Source organism: Felis catus, chromosome C2 (assembly GCF_018350175.1).
Source record: "Felis catus isolate Fca126 chromosome C2, F.catus_Fca126_mat1.0, whole genome shotgun sequence".
Taxonomy (NCBI): Eukaryota; Metazoa; Chordata; class Mammalia; order Carnivora; family Felidae; genus Felis; species Felis catus.
The window spans coordinates 144,579,266-144,596,323 of record NC_058376.1 but is presented as its reverse complement, the minus strand read 5'-3'; the positions used below and the strand labels follow the sequence as shown (position 1 = coordinate 144,596,323).

The window sequence follows — 17,058 nt, the reverse complement described above, 5'->3', positions numbered from 1 at the left end:
CAAACTACCACCTAGGCTCAGTCAGGTGGTTTCACTTGGGGTCTATTGTCCAATTACAGTTAAATGGCGGCTAGGGTTAGAATCATCTGAAGACATCTTTTCTCATAGGTCCAATACCTCTTCTGGGATGGCTGAATCAGCTGGGAACTGGTTGGGCATCTCTTTGCACAGCCTCTCCACAACACTAGCTTGGGCTTCCATGTAGCATGGCATTCTCAGGACAGTTGGGCTTCTATCAAGCAGATAGCTTCTCCTAGCATAAGCATTTGTTAAGAGCATGAGGCCAAAATGGCAAGGCTTCTTAGTACCTACACGTGGAAGTTCACAGTGTCACCTCATTGCACTCCACTGAGTCACAGGACCAGCTAAGCTCCCAAGAAAGGAAAGAACCCAAAGGTGTGAGTAGTAGAAGTGCTTCAGTGGGGTGCCATCTTTGGTAACAAGCTATCATTAATCAGCTATTTCATTTAATCAGATCCTAATTTCCTACATTTTAAATATTTTCAAATGCGCATCCACATTTCTAAGGGTTTATGTTATGTCAGGTTTGCATTTCCATTTTTTCCTTATCTGCAAAAACAAAACAAAACAAAACAAAACAAAACAAAACAATCCTGTAGGGGCACGTGGGTGGCTCAGTTGGTTCAGCGTCCGACTTTGGCTCAGGTCTTAATCTCTTGGTTTGTGAGTTCCAGCCCTGTGTCGGGCTCTGTGCTGACAGCTCAGAGCCTGGAGCCTCCTTCAGATTCTGGGTCTCCCATCTCTTAGCGCCTCCCCTGCTCATGCACTCTCTCAATAAACGTTAAAAAAATTTTTTTTAATTGTAAATAGGACATGACAGTTTGCAAAGGCATAAGAATTGGTATCACAAATCTGCCCTGATCTCTAAATTTATAATGCTAGGATGTCAACTGGATGTCAACTCCAGTTAAGAATGTTGCTACTTTGCTATTCTGGTCAAATTCTCAAATATGAGAGTGCTAGCATTGGGAGGAATACAACAATCGGGGAGGATAGTGCAGGTCTTCCATTTTACACGTACAATCATATAAAGTGTGTGTGTGTGCACGTGTGTGTGCAAGAGTGCGTGCTGTCTAGAATAAGTGGCCTGGCACTAGAACCTAGGCCAGGAAGTTCCCTACTTAACAGAAATTATTCACAGAACATAAACACCAGATTAGAGAAGCTTACTTCATAACCCTAACCTTTACCAAGGAAGACAAAAACAAGGCTGCTCCATAATTATATCCAAGCAGAGAGAAAAACAAGACCACTCTTCAAATCACTAAAGTGACCAAGCATCTCCTTCACCCAGGTAATATCAATGACTTCTGCTTCTTTGTCACTTACTATTTTACCCTTGTTCCACTGATCCCACCACTTTCTAGATAAAATTATCAAGATACCCAATCAGATTTACCCCTGTTTCCTAATAGTACTCAATCCAGAACAAACCTCACTTCCTCGTGCCTCACCAAAATCGTCTTTCCCAAGTCTAATTCCATAATAAATCCCACCCAACAATACTCTCTTACTCAGATTTCCCTCATTTTGCATGCTATCCTGTCTTATTTGGAGCAGCAAACAACAACAAGCAACAACTCTAAATCTGTTTTCACACATGTGTTCCTGGTAGTCTTTGGTTAATGAGTATTATATAGTAATAATAACTTCATGTAACATGTGAAAGGCTATTTATTTCAATTGACAATTTCAACAAATGCACACACAGACAAAGGGGGTCAGTTTCACTTGGAATCCTGAACCACCATCAACTGGAAGTTTACATTTGTCCCCATTGACTGTGGAGCACCAGGCACCCATACATATACCCATGTTCCCAACAGTGGTGTTTCATACTGAAATCTCACAGCCGCCATAGTAATATCAAATGCCTAACACAGAGAACGTAAAGGAGCAACATCAGATTGATCAATGATTCAAAGTGTAGACTCTCCTGGCCTCTGACAGCCCATACTTCTCCTACTGCAATGCTTGTTGTTATCAGAACTAATAGAGATGAGGTGAAATGTGTTTACCTCAATCATTTCACAATTATCAGCTTTGATGTGAACCTCAGTTAAAGAGAGGCTAGAAACTGATGATTTGGAAAAAAGGCAAAAAAAATCTATGGATTGGAGGTCCCTCTTTCCCCATTCTATCCATGCTGTTATTTCATAGAATTCATTGCATTCGTCCAACACATACTTCCTGAGCTCCTACCACATGCTGAGTACACAGATTTTCATATACAAGTATGAAAAATTATTAAAGACAATCCAGAAACGATACTCACTCTAGCCTTTTACCAATGGGCTGAACCCACCTGCTCTTTAGCATGCAAACAGCGATGTGATCTCTCTTCCCTCCTTTAACACCAATCTGTCCAGATAACCGAAACTTCTACTGTCAACCTTGCATTCTGCCAGGTCTATCTGCTGCTGGAAAATAACAATGCTGGAAAACCGGGTTGAATTCTCTTGAGTAAACTGTTACTCCTTAATGTACCGTATCTTTCCCGAAAATTCATTAGTCTTCCTTTTACGGAGATGAGTATTAATGTTCTTCCTATCAAGGGCTACTCTAAACACCGAGTTTACAAAGTTACAAAGTTTAAAGGGCTAGGAAGACATCAATCAATCGATTGATAATTGCTCACCAAAACATTACACTGAGTTTTTAAGGCCTGGTGCTTGGATTGGTACCAATTAGCCAGAAGAAAAACTCTCCACTCCTAAATCATAGGAAGATAGCGACTTCATATCGCTAAATGTGCTAAATAAGAGATAGAACATATGATGGGAAATAAACTTTTCAAAAGAGAAGTACACAATATGTGTAAAAAAATTGTAATTTCAGTTCATCACCTGTGCTTTGGATTTGAAGACAGCAGTCAGCCAGTCACCATTCTTCTATATGTCACTTATTCAAAATTCAATTCATAATGACTTATTTCATAGATACTTGTATGCATATAAAACTTTATGTGCATTACATATAAACTGCAAAGCATGGGAAAAGATATTTTTACAAAGAGGTTCTCAAAGTATTCCAAGTAAAACACCAAACTGGTGCATGTTAAATAAATGGCATGTTTTTAAATAAAATGTATTAATGAATATATTAAGATCTGTGTTTTGAAGGTTGTCTGTCTTCAAATAGACTGATCTATACTTGAGTGGATATAAGTACTTGTTTCAACGAAGAAAGTTAACTGCACAAAAACAACTTCAGAGTAGAGATACCTAGAGGCCAAAAAGTTGTGTTTTGGTCAGTACAAATCAGAACTACATGCTTTAAGTTAGTCTAAAAACTTTAAGGAGATAGTATTGCCCAATGGTTAAAAGACTAGCGTGCAGCCACTCTGGAAAATAGTAGGGAGGTTCCTCAAAAAGTTAAAAATAGAGGACTACCCTACAATCCAGCAATTACACTACTAGGTATTTACCCAAAGAATACAAAAATACAGATTCAAAGGGACACGTGCACCCCAATGTTTATAACAGCACTATCTAAAATAGCCAAATTATAGAAACAGCCCAAATGTCCATCAACTGATGAATGGATAAAGAAGATGTGGTATGTAAAAACAATGGAATAGTACTCAGCCATAAAAAAAGATCAATGTTGCCATTTGCAACGACATGGATGGAGCTAGAGAGTACTTGACTAAACGAAATATGTCAGAGAAAGACCAATACCATATGATTTCATTCATATGTGGAATTCAAGAAACAAAGCAAACAAGCGTAGGGGAAAAGAGAAAGATGGGGGGGGGGGGGCGCAAATCAGAAACAGACTCTCAACTATAGAGAGCACACCAATGGCTACCAAAGGGGAGGTGGGTGGAGTGATAGGTGAAATAGGTGATGGGGATTAAGGAGTGCACTTGTGAGCACAGGATGTTGTATGGAAGTGTTGAATCACTAAATTTTACACCTAAAACTAATGCGATACCACATGTTAACTAACTGGAATTTAAATAAAAGCTTTCAAAAAATAATAAATCTAATTGAGCAGACAAAAAAAAAATACTAGGGTGCTAGAATCGAACAGAACCAACCCTGTGTGTCACTGGACAAGTTAATTAAATGTTCAGGTTGTCAACTCCCTCGACTATAAAGTATCACCTCCTATCATAGAGATAGATAGTGAGAGGACTAAATGAGATAATGCATGACAAGAAATTAGCAGACACCACACACGATTCAGTAAAGGTGAGGTATGAGGATAATGATTAAGAAGGAATGGTGAAGATATTGATTCTCAACTAAGCCCCTATCTACCTGTGTACCGATTCATTACTGTATTTGTGTCTGAGGTTTGCAAACAGTGCTCTGAAGACAAATTGAAAAAGATCCACTTTTCCTAGTGAATATAAATCCATGACAGTTTCTTTTCTAAACTGTTCTGCTGATGCTGAAAATAGAGGAAGACACAAAGCTAGAAGCCAGGATCAGAAGACAGGATCAAGTTACAGTTGTCCTTTCTCCCTCAAGCTGAGAATTTGTGTATGTACGTTCAAGGACTGAAGCCAATAAGCCTATTATATTGCAAACACAAAAGACAAAGGTTTTGGTAATAAACACAAATTTAGAAGGGAAGGATTAGCGCATGAGTGACAAAGAAGAGGAATAATTATTCTGTGTGGGATAGGGGTATAAAAGGATTACCACCCACTAGGCCAGCTCAAGAGAATAAATCTCAAGAGTTTTCAGCAGCTACAAGTCTGGTGAGCCCGTAAATATCCACCTAATAGTTCTGAAATTAAAACCCACTGTTACAGGACCATAGAAAAAAGTGCATCATACCATGGTAGGTGTATCTGTCAGAAAACAGAAAGAAAAAAAAAAATGTTGGGAAAATGGAGCCCATACCAGACCACCGAAGAGAAGGAATTTCATATAGGGAACTAGTCATAAGACTACTGGGAAAGCAAAAAAAAAAAAAAAAAAAAAAAAAGGCAGGGAAGAATGCGGGACACTGCCACCTCCCTTGAAGCTGGGGGAACCAGTGGGATGGTGCACAGAGGCCAGAAGCCAGGGCTGCCTCACTGTAGCTGGATCCACACAGAGGCTCAGAACATGGAGATATACTGTCCAAAGCAACAGCAAGGGGGGAAATATGTCCTGGTTTTTCCCTTCCTATCTCTTTCCAACTTGCGAACAATGACTCTAATTGCAAAAACCTACTTAGTACTCAGTTAAGAAGGAAGACTGGGAGGGGCACCTGGGTGGTTCAGTCGGTTAAGTGTCCGACTTCAGCTCAGGTCACGAACTCACGGACCGTGAGTACGAGCCCCGAGTCGGGCTCTGGGCTGATGGCTCAGAGCCTGGAGCATGCTTCCGATTCTGTCTCTCCCTCTCTCTCTGCCCCTCCCCCGTTCATGCTCTGTCTCTCTCTGTCTCAAAAATAAATAAACGTTAAAAAAAAAATTAAAAAAAAAAAAAAAAAAAAGAAGGAAGCCTGGGAAAGCAGATGTCAAGAGATGGACGTGGAGTAGATCTGAAAGAAAACAAATGACCGGCACAATAGGCAAACATCAAGGAAACTTACCAAATAGATAAAAGGTACCACTCCTTTCGGTTAGGGTCAAAGGGGATCCTCAGTACAAAAGAGATGTCACCATTATTAGTTTTAATCAGGCTACCGTTTGGAAATGCCATCGAATAAAGCCCCCAGTCAAAATGGCAGTGTTAAGATTAAAAATCTGCCAATGTCACCACATTTGCTTCAACATGTGAGAAGGTAAAAATGAAAGCCCTTTTTGGTAGCTCTTCCACTCTTGGATTTCACATACAGGTAAGAATTCAAAGAACACATTGGGAAATCTGTACAGGATGGCTACCATTTTAATTTGGCTGGGATATCACAAAGTACACAACAACCATCTAATCATTCCTAAAGTTCATTTAAAAAGATCACTGTAATATCGGAGAAACAAAAGGATCTATTCTAAGAATTAAGAACTGTCCCAATACGACCCTTTCCACTTTTCTCGTTTCCTTGAAGCATGCGAAAGGTTTGCAGGGACAGCAGAGTCACAGATTCACTCTTGACAATCTCACAGGTACGTTCTCAGAAGAACCGTGTTGGCTTATAAAATGGAGTCCATTCTAGGGGGGGAAAAAACCATAGAATGGTACGCTGTCTGAAATCGTTTAACCTTGGACAATATATTCTGCATCTCACTTTCCTTAGACTGTCAAGACTAGATTAGAACATCTCTCCATCTTCAGGTTGAGTGCAGAGAGGGGAGGAGCAACTTGCTCAACCCAGTCTCTAGAAAGTGGGAGAACAGAAATCACCAACATTGATTGAAGTCCAGGGGGCATTTTCAGGAAATGAAGTAAAAGGAAACTGGATATTCAAAGCAATCTCCCTAGGGGCACCTGGGTGGCTCAGTCGGTTGGTCATCCTACTTCAGCTCAGGTCATGATCTCACAGTCTGTGAGTTCAAGCCCCGCGTCAGGCTCTGTGCTGACAGCTCAGAGCCTGGAGCCTGTTTCAGATTCTGTGTCTCCCTCTCTCTCTGACCTTCCCCCATTCATGTTCTGTCTCACTCTGTCTCAAAAATGAATAAACGTTAAAAAAAATTAAAAAAACAAACAAGCAAAGCAATCTCCCTAGACTGGTACCACGGCCCCTCTTCCTGGGTCACCTTTTTTTCTCAGCTCACACTCACAAAATATATCCTTCCAAAGTTACCAGAAACTACAGCATCCACACCAAGCTGATGCCAATGGAGGAAGAGATCACCTCAACTTTATTTCTACCCATCAGTCAACATAGAAATAGGCACTGTGATCAATTATTGCATAATGGAAGAACGTGTTTCTCTCATTAATTTCTTTCATTTTTTTTTTTTTGCTAAGTTTCAATTTCTAACGGCAGAGAAAAGATAAAAGGGAGTATACAAAGAGTTCTCACGTTATGCTGATGTTAAGAGTATATTATCGCCAATAGTAAGTTTCTACAGAAGGTCAATAAAATGTGGGAGAAAATGTGAATATAAATCATTTATTATGTGCTCCTGCTATAGTCGCTGCAGCTTACATAAGTGACCTGGAAAGTCTAAGAATTCTGATAATTCTAATAAAGCCAAAAAACAAATAGGAGACCAACAAGGAATACACTCCCAACTAGAAGGTAACTTAAACCCAAGTCCTACTCAGCTTTAGCTTTAGAGTCTAACGTTAGTGTTCTCCCCAAGTGCTGCTTCCAGGGGAATCCCGTGGTCCCAGTGTACCACCTGTAAAGACTGCTCGCCAAGCAGAAAGATCCTGCTCTGTTTATACACCGAGGCATAACCGCACTGTGCTGGCCTAACCTCCCCTAAAGAGGTTAAATAACGTTCAGTATCGTTTGCCCTAAATGGAGGTTGTTCATCACCCTGAGTAACAAAGCAAAAAAAGCGACTCTTTATAACATTAGTATATTTTCAGATATATTGGTGCATACACTCTTAGAGCTCCATGTGCCATACACATATACACATGTATGTACATATGCACAACCATGGGAACATACACAATTTCTGGGAACAGAAGGGAAAGAGGGATCATCTTTGGTTGAAGAAAAAAAAACAAAGGCAAAATTCATTCGTGCTGTAACTGCCCGGTAGACTTCATTAGCTATTCACGGAGGAAGGCTTCGAATGTGGAACTTCGACACTTCCCTGTCCCTGTCCCCCTCATGTAACCCTGAACCCAGACTTGAGGTGGAGAGAAGTAACCACTGCTGAACTCCACAGCCCTCTGCTGAGGGGCCAAGTTCAAGGTGAGAACCAGCAAGAGCCCAGGACCCTCCACATTTGCCCCGTGATCAAGTAACTATACTCTGGAGCACACTTCAAGGAAAACGAGCACATCAAGATCCTTTGAAAGAGCATGTTACCTGATGTGGCTGCGAACTGGACCATCTGCTATAGGAAGGAACACCCGAAGACTTGCTGGCCGAGCTTCTCTGGAAAAGGGAAGGGGGAAAAAAAAAAAGAAAAGATTTCATGTTGTCACACAAACCAAATACGCTTTATATTTCTCTAAACGAATTATTTATTCAGTGTCTACAGCTCCAAAGATTAACACAATCTTAGATGCTGTCTGAACTGAATCTCGGTTTCATTTCTTTTAAAACGCATTCTCCTCAGCAAGAATAATATAAACACTAAAGCTGAAACATCTGGATCCAACTCTCAGCGTGCGCTCATTGTTTGAACTGCCGCGCGTCACCCAAATGCTCGGTGTCTCAACTTTCCCTTCAGCGAGACTCAGATAATAATTCTTACGGCACGGGATTCTTGGGAGGATCCAGTATGGTGACAGGTGTGAAGCAGTTCACCCAATAAGGTTCTAGACACGTATGAAGCCTTAATTCAACATGCAGGAAATCAGGCCCATTATTCTAGGTTTCCAAGTGCAACACACTGGCATACAAATATCCACATATTTGAGTCAGTTATTCTTTTTCTTCAATTTATCTATTTGGAGAAACACCGAGTGAGCACATAAGCGCACACGCACAAGCCAGGTAGGGGCAAAGAGAAGGAGAGAGAAAACCCCAAGCAGGCTCCACGCCATCAGCGCTGAGCTTGACCCAGGGCTTGAACTCACCAACTGCAAGATCACGATAACCTGAGCCGAGATCAAGAGTCAGACACTCAATCGGCTGAGCCACCCAGGCACCCCAGTTGTTATTATAAAGAGAACGTCACCTTGGGAAAGGCCTTACCATATCATCACTACAAGCTCCCTGAACTTGTGATATGCCACAAACTCACTGCAAATTAGCTCCCCCACATTCTTAACACCATGTTTCTTGGACTGCTTCTACCATCAAGGTTTAAACAACTACAAACCCACTTTCTCGGCAGTCCTTCCCTCTACTCCTGGCCAGTGAGACGTGAATATAATTTTGGAGGTGTGAGACGGGAGAGAATTCTGGGAAAACCTTTTGCTCTCCTGATAAAAGGGAAAAGATAAGGCTCATACCTTCACCACCATTCTTCTTTCTAAATACAGATGCGCTACACGGAGCTGGAGTAACCATTCTGTGACCTCGAGGAAAAGGCCAAGAGAAGAGCAGAGATGCTAACCTGAATTAATCTTGTTCCGCAGTGACCTACGGCTTCAGACTGCTACTTCTGCCTGAGCCCTCCTCGTGTAATTGACTATAATCACCTTTTCCGTCACTTGTAGAAACTCGCGGATGCTTCACGGCAGAGGCATGAAGATGTGAAAGCAATTGCTATGTTTTGAGAATGATCAATAGGCCAATATAGTCCCGCCAACTTCCGTACACCCCATCACTGCATTCCATCTGCCTTTCGGGACCCCCGTGTAATTCTGTGCTGGCCTTTGCTGTTCCTGACAGCTTTCCTGAATCTCTGCCACAGGGAGGTTGGCATGCTGGCTAAATGTTATGTTCTGCCTGCTCAATTCAACTTCCCTCCAGCATCTGCCCATCTGAAGAGGCAGAGTTGGGAGCAGCTCTCCTGCCCCACTGAGGCTGATCAGATTGCACCCTATAGCACAGTGTGAGAAGCATTTCCGTGTTCCACTTGGATAAAGGGAAAACTATCAACGAAGCGGCCGAAAGTTAAACTAAAAGCGTAATCGCACTTCCTCAAGGAGAAGCAGTAGCAATGAATTTCAAATGTATCCGACTTTACCAGCACATGACGGTGTGCCTTCTCTAATGCTGTTTTCCTAATTGTGAAATAAGGATAATTTAGATGGTCTCCATGCTCCCTCCTTATCCAGCCCCAGATCTATTCAATTAAAGGGTTCTATACTTTCAGAGTATATAAATTACTGATTATAGATTCAATTCCTTTCAATGCCGAGGAAACATCTTCACCTCTGTTAACTAGAAAATGCTAATAATCCAGAATAGCCCTTTGCTTGAATATGTAGCAGATCTTGGCTTCCTTCATTTGTAGGAAGGGGCTGTTAGCTGATTTTCTAGTCCAACAATTTGGGCTTCAGAAGAATCTCTTCAAGTCTCTTTAAATCATAAGATTTTGGAATTCACCATCAGACTAATCAAGACATCATAGAGTGAGAACATAATTTATCAGTTTTGAGCCACAATACAGGTTTCTAAAACTGTAACAATAATTTTTATACTGAATATCAGGAAAATAATTGTGTTTATTTTAGTTAAGATAGAACTGACATAACATGGCGTAAGTTTTAAGGTATTTGTGTTGATTCAAAACATCTATGTATTGCAATAGGATTACCATCATACTGTATAATTATTCCATAAAATATATATATTATGGATAATACATATACTTTATCCCCTCATCTGCTGACGGACACTTAAGTTCTTTCTACATCTTGGCTATTGTGAAAAGTGCTTCAATAAACATGACGTGAGTGTATCTGTTTGATATCCTGCTTTCATCTTCTTTGGGTATGTACCCAGAAGTGGAAATACTGGATCATATGGTAGTTCTACTTTTAATTTTTTGAGGAACCTTCACACTGTGTTCCACAGTGGCTACACCATTCCCACCAACCGTGTGCATGAGGCTGCCCTTTTCTCCACACCCTCACCAACACTTGTGAGCTCTTCTTCAAAGTTTTGGTTTTGTTTTGTTTTTAATCAGAATAAAATTATGATCATCCAATTCAAGACATGAGCACTAACATTTGACAAATATTTCACAGAAAAGGGAGATGTGTGACGTGCAGCATCTGACCCACATCATTAAAGAACCTTGAAGGGGGAAGGACAGAAAACGGGCATTTATATGTAACAACAACCCAACGTGAAATGCAAGCTCTCCCTTCTTGATAAGTGCCCACGCTTACCTTTCTTCTAAAGGTCACACTGCACTTCGGCACCGACACAAGTGTAATTAACTGTATTATGGTAATTGTAATCTATTGTGATCCACACACTTCACATCCTTTCTGGCGCTAAGGATAAATGTAAAAGGCCAGAGAAACAACAAAATAACTGGGCAACATTAATTGCAAATTTTAAAGACAGGACCAGGTCTAGAATTGCAGCCTCACTTCTGATGGAGGCGACTGTATTCAAAAAATCAGTCTCATAGCACAACACAAAATCCCGTTGGGTTTCCTTGATGTCCTTTTGAATTAACTAGCCACAATGCGTGGTTTGGATTTCAGCCTGGACCAAAATAAGCTCACCTGACAAACCAGAGAAGTAATTGATCCTATCTTCATTTCCCCCCTCTTGGTGCCCTTAGCAGCCAGTGGTTAATCAAAGGGCAGTACCCAGATCAGAATAATGAGGCATGCTGGTTTAAAATGCACATTCTCTGACCCCAGGAATTTACAAATCTCTGGAAGTGGGATCCAGCAATTTACATTTTTAAGAGGCTCTTCAGTGGATTCATATTTAGTCTTGGAAGCAAGGAAACATCTCCGAATACTCCCAGCACACACTTCTTTTGCTGCATGCATCCAGTGAAGAACAAGGATGATGATGAGTAGAGGTATCAAGACCCAAGGATATTATTGATAGCATTTTTTTTTAATCTAAAAAAGATAAAATGAACTCTCAAACTCCAAAGAAATACTTCTGGAAATTGTGGGAAGGCGCCTGAGGAAAAAGAATCTTATTTTTAATCTACTGATATAGATTGAACCTTCAGCCACCACAGCCCAATTAAATGGCTGGGTAGGAGTTTCAGTTTAGACACCCAATGCCTGCCCTTGGAAAACCTCCCCTGAATATCAAGAATGGGCTACTGTCCTTCTGATATGTTTCCAGCACATCTGCGCTCGCCGCCTATCAAAAAGTCCTAGGACACTCTCTTGTAACTGCCTTCTAAATGCAGTTTCCTCTTGTAGACTGTACATTCCACAGGTTATAGAGGAAAGTGGGGAGCAAGCTGGGGATGCGTCTCATGGACTAATGTAACTAGGCACGTCTGCGTTTGGGATACAGTAAGTGCTCAGTAAACACCAAATTAAATAGGTTCGGTTTGTGAGTGTGGACAGGAGACTGCTTCCGCAGGAGACAGTAGCTACAGAACTAACACTCCCAGGGACAAATGCAGCAAAAGTTGATAGAATTCCAGAGCCTCAGTGGTTACTATGATGTCTTAGAAAGGGTAACACCAGTGGCCCAGACTTCAGGGTATTCGAGTGGGGAGTACCCTGATTCGGCTTCACAGAAAATAGCAATTGTTCAAGTCAGTAGGGCAAGAAATAAGGGAAATGGCAGACACCACATCGAAGTTGAGAGTATTGGTTAATGGACACATGTTATCCCATATAAAATGCCTCAGGAATGCTGTGAGATAACCACCAAAGACCTAGATGATCTACAAAAGCAGAGAGAAGCTAGAATGCAAAGAAATATTGAGACAAAAATACATACCCTACTTTGCAGCTTCTCTCCCCACCCCCACCCTCTGCCCCCCACCCGCCCAGGCTGTGAGGCTTGTGCAAATCCAGGTTGCTTAAGAGAAAAGGAGTTCAGGAGGACAGTGTAAAACATTAGTGATAAAAGCGTGCAGAACGCTGTGCTAAACAAAGGGGGAAAAAGGCTGTGCAGAAACCTGGAAGACAGACCAGATTCAACGGCAGTTTGTAAGCGAGGAAGGCGGCCAGATGCTGCGGGAGCCTGCCAGCCGGCCAGCCACTGTACTTCATGACCGCAACTGTCCTTTGCTTGGCCAGCTTCCTCCAAGTCTAATTGCCCATCAGCCTAAGACAAGGAACTTTGGGAACACGTACATTTTTCAGTAGCTGGAGTCTTTGCCGCATTAGGCCTTGAGCATATTTGAAGAACGAGAAATGAAGAAGCAATAAACAGTGTTGGAAGGTGCCAACTGGACATCTGCATTTAACATCGTAGCCCAAGATTCATTGACAAATATGATCCAGGAACCAACATGGGTTATTCAGACAGACTGAACTCTGGATGACAGACATGACTTTTGGGATTTTAATTTCAGATGGAAAACCATGCTTCCAGTCCCGGTGAGATGAATCATGTAAGAGACAAGACCAAATAGCAAAGGACATAGATAGCAGTAACACTTGTAATAAGGTATGAAGAGCGGACTCAAAAACCTTCCCAGCACAAGAAACTTTGAAGAATTAATGGTAAAGGCTCTACCTACACATACCTTAAAATAAAGAGCTACAAAAAAAAAAAAAAAAAAAAAAAAATCACAAGTGCACATACCTGGCAAGCGAAGAAAAGGAAATTGGTAAAGGGTAAAGGATGGCCTTCTGGAATCTCTTTCACAATTTCGTTATTGAAAGCATCATGTCCTCCTTATAGTTGCAGTATCTTGGGACACAGATCCCCATGCCGTTCGTGTCCATGGGACACACAAACAATCTTTACCCTCCCCATCCTTTGTAAACACAATCACAGACAAATTGTCCTCGTTTTAAGGAATTATTGAGGTCAGTTGACCACACCATCACAGTCAAGAAGTTCCCTCCCATTCCTAATGCTACAGAGAATCCTCACAGTTGGTTAAGGAATGGTAGCTAAAAGCTGATTTGAGGCCCCATACCCTGGCCGTAGGCTTTGCGTGTCCTAGACCAGGGGCGAGGAGCCAGAGCAGAAGCAGCTTCTTCACCAGCAGACGCTGCTTTAAATAACCAGAATATGGTCTCCAGGCTCTAAGATGGCCTCCGAAGACCCTGCTTCCTGATACTGACACCTCCACAATGACCAACAGAGCCAACTAGTAGAATATAGTAGACAAACGATATTCTTTTTGACCAATAAAATATAGTGAAATAAGGATAGGTCACTTTGTAGATTAGGTTATAGAAACTTGGACATGGTCGAGCATTTTCACTTAGATCCAAGCCATGTCATGAGAGAAACCATGCCATGAACCACCTTAGGAAGAGTCCCATGTGGTAAGAAATTGAAACTTCTTCGGGCCCCTGGGTGGCTCAGTCGGTTGAGTGCCCGACTTCGGCTCGGGTCGTGATTTGACAGCTTGTGAGTTCGAGCCCCATGTCGGGCTCTGTGCTGACAGCTCAGAGCCTGGAGGCTGCTTCGGATTCTGTGCCTCCCTCTCTCTCTGCCCCTAACCCACTCACATTCTGTCTCTGGCTCTCTCAAAAATAAACATTAAAGGGGCGCCTGGGTGGCGCAGTCGGTTAAGCGTCCGACTTCAGCCAGGTCACGATCTCGCGGTCCGTGAGTTTGAGCCCCGCGTCAGGCTCTGGGCTGATGGCTCGGAGCCTGGAGCCTGTTTCCGATTCTGTGTCTCCCTCTCTCTCTCTGCCCCTCCCCCGTTCATGCTCTGTCTCTCTCTGTCCCAAAAATAAATAAAAACGCTGAAAAAAAAAAATAAAAAAAAAAAAAAAAAAAATAAACATTAAAAAAAAATGTTAGAGGGGCGCCTGGGTGGCGCAGTCGGTTAAGCGTCCGACTTCAGCCAGGTCACCATCTCGCGGTCCGTGAGTTCGAGCCCCACGTCAGGCTCTGGGCTGATGGCTCAGAGCCTGGAGCCTGTTTCCGATTCTGTGTCTCCCTCTCTCTGCCCCTCCCCTGTTCATGCTCTCTCTCTGTCCCAAAAATAAACGTTGAAAAAAAAAATTTAAAAAAAAATGTTAGAAATTGAAACTTCTTGCAAACCGCCACATGAGTGAACTTAAAATTCATCCTGCAGCCCCAGTCAAGTCTTCAGAGACTGCAGCCAGGGCTAACAGCTTGGCTGCACCTTCAGGAGAGACCCTGACTGAGAACAGCTACCCAGACTGTTCACTAATCCCCTACTCTCAGACACTGTGCAAGACAATCAAGGTTTACTGTGCAAGCAGCTAAATTTTGGGATCATCTGTCACATAGCAATACATTAAGTAATTCACATTATTAGCAGAAGAACTATTCAGCTCTTACCATGATACAAGTAAAAGTCTGTAGAAAGCACAAAGTATTCTGTGAATCATACCTAAGGGAGGGGAAGACATTCTTCTGAATTACAGACAAAAAAGTTTCAGGATTTTTCCTCCTTTAGGTCTTTTTTTAAAAATTAAGTCCCTGAATTTTCACATTGTTATTTAACATGTCTCACAGCCACTTCCTTCAAAGAGACAGAGAACTGGAAGTCCCTGAAGACACAGGCACAAGGTAACCTCCAGCTCCCTTCCTGCACAAGACTAAAAACGGCGAACAGGATGCTCAGTAAATAAATGATAAGCTTCCTGTTATCATGCAGCTTTCTCTGTAACTCAACTTGATCTTGCTGTATCTTACAAAAGAGACCTGATTCACTTTAGCTACTGGACTCCATCTGCCACTGCACATCTCAGAGAAACGGAAACCCTCCTCCAGCAGCTGCACAAGAGGGCAGACTGGAGGATTCTACTTTTAAGATACTAAGGGGAGGGGAGGCTCCCACAGACCCACAAGGAAAAACGTGAGCCGATGATACAGTATTCCCTCATCTGTGTTATACAGAAACCGGAACCACAGAATGACCTACCGAAAAATGGTTCTTTGTTCAGTTGGGGAAATGCTACATTTCCCAAATGATCCAACCCAGAGATCTGCAGAATTTTTCTGTAGTGGGCCACAGAGTAAATACTTTAGGCTTTGTGGCCCATACTCTTTTACAGCTACTCAACTCTGCCATGTGACATGAAGGCAGCCATAGATAATACCAAAGTGAGTGAACATGGCTATATTCCAGTAAAACTTTATTTGCAAAGATGGGCTGGATTCAGATTTGCCCCACAGGCTACAGTTTCTATAGTGCTCCTGTCCCTTCACTGGAATGGTTAAGTACCAGAAAAGCTGAAAGGTTAACACATAGGACACCATTCCAACCTCTCTCTTAAAGAATCACTGCACCTTCTGGCATAGGAAATGCATTCAGAATCTCTGCTCCCAAGACATACCCATGGGTCTGTTTGTCCCAACATGACTTGTCCAAAGAATCTATTTACTTAACTCTTTCCTTATTGCTCTACCTTTCCCCACCCTTTTTCTGTCACTCAACTTCTTTTCTGACCAATATTTATTTACATCTCAGGGATCTAGTCTTCTATAGTACCTCTCAGAGGAAACAAGTTACCTAAATTGCCATGTAGATCAATCTGAGTGAACAGTTTTATTCTCACGTTTTAGAAAACTGGCTTGGAACACGGAGTGCCAATGAACATCTTAAGCAATACCTGGACTTTCAAACATAGTGCAGTCCCAAAGATAGAAAACTTAAAAAATATGTGGGGTCTTATGTGTGTGTGTTTTGTGGAAAACTGGCTGCTTGCCACGTTTTTCTGTGTCCTTTATCTCCCCTCATTCCTACCCTAGAAGTAAGGGATTTTACTTTTGGAACTTGTGGTATGAAAAATCTTCTATTAGGAAGTTATGGACTAGGTCATTACCTCCAGAAAATGTCAAGTCCCTAGCATATCTGAAACTTAAAACCTAAAGTTAATTGCATTGGCCAAATTAGCCAATTGATGATTTTCTGCCAAAGTGTCTTGGAAACTTATAAAACACATAGTGATTTCTGGGACTGTCAGAGTTCTTACACACAAAAGAAACCCTGAATTTCCTCATTAGTAGCCTATCATTATTGGAGATCATTGGCCAAACAGACCAATGCTGGAATAATATAGGAGGGGACCACGCCATGATGTGAACAGTAGGAGACAGGGGTCATTCACCGCAGGACATCTCAGAGGCTGCCTGCCACACAGAGTAGGTAGAAAGCAATCTGACAAGCAGATTTTTTTTTCCCTCCCAAATCTGGTATTAATGAGGCATTAACCAAGTCATTTCTGCTCATCTCTAAACTGGGGTGGCTGAACTAAAGTCAAACTTACTGTGAACATGTGAGTCTGTTAATATTACCCATTCATATATTATTTCAATGTATATGCATATCAGTGATGCCACACAGTGGACAATGATAAGTCGGAAAGAAACTGGCTAGAGCCCAATTTCCCAGAATGGGGCAACCCCTAATCTGGAATTCCCACCCAGTCATTTCTTTTCCTCAAAGCCATGAGAATCCATAGAATAGTCAGACTTTCCTGAGCTTAGGTACCATCAACTTTTCAAAGCCTGAGGAGGGGGTGGTGGTTG

General features: G+C 41.9%; 1 protein-coding gene across 12 annotated transcripts in view; it reads right to left on the bottom strand.

Annotated features, from left to right (window-relative positions):
* The window catches only part of RBMS3 (RNA binding motif single stranded interacting protein 3), a 1,326,374-nt gene that overhangs the window by 1,061,750 nt on the left and 247,566 nt on the right, over positions 1–17,058 (bottom strand). For all 12 annotated transcript variants that reach the window (XM_023260643.2, XM_023260644.2, XM_023260642.2 and 9 more), the window contains exon 3: positions 7,897–7,965. In XM_023260643.2, the coding sequence (XP_023116411.2) occupies positions 7,897–7,965 (69 nt within the window). The remainder of the gene's footprint in view (positions 1–7,896; positions 7,966–17,058) is intronic.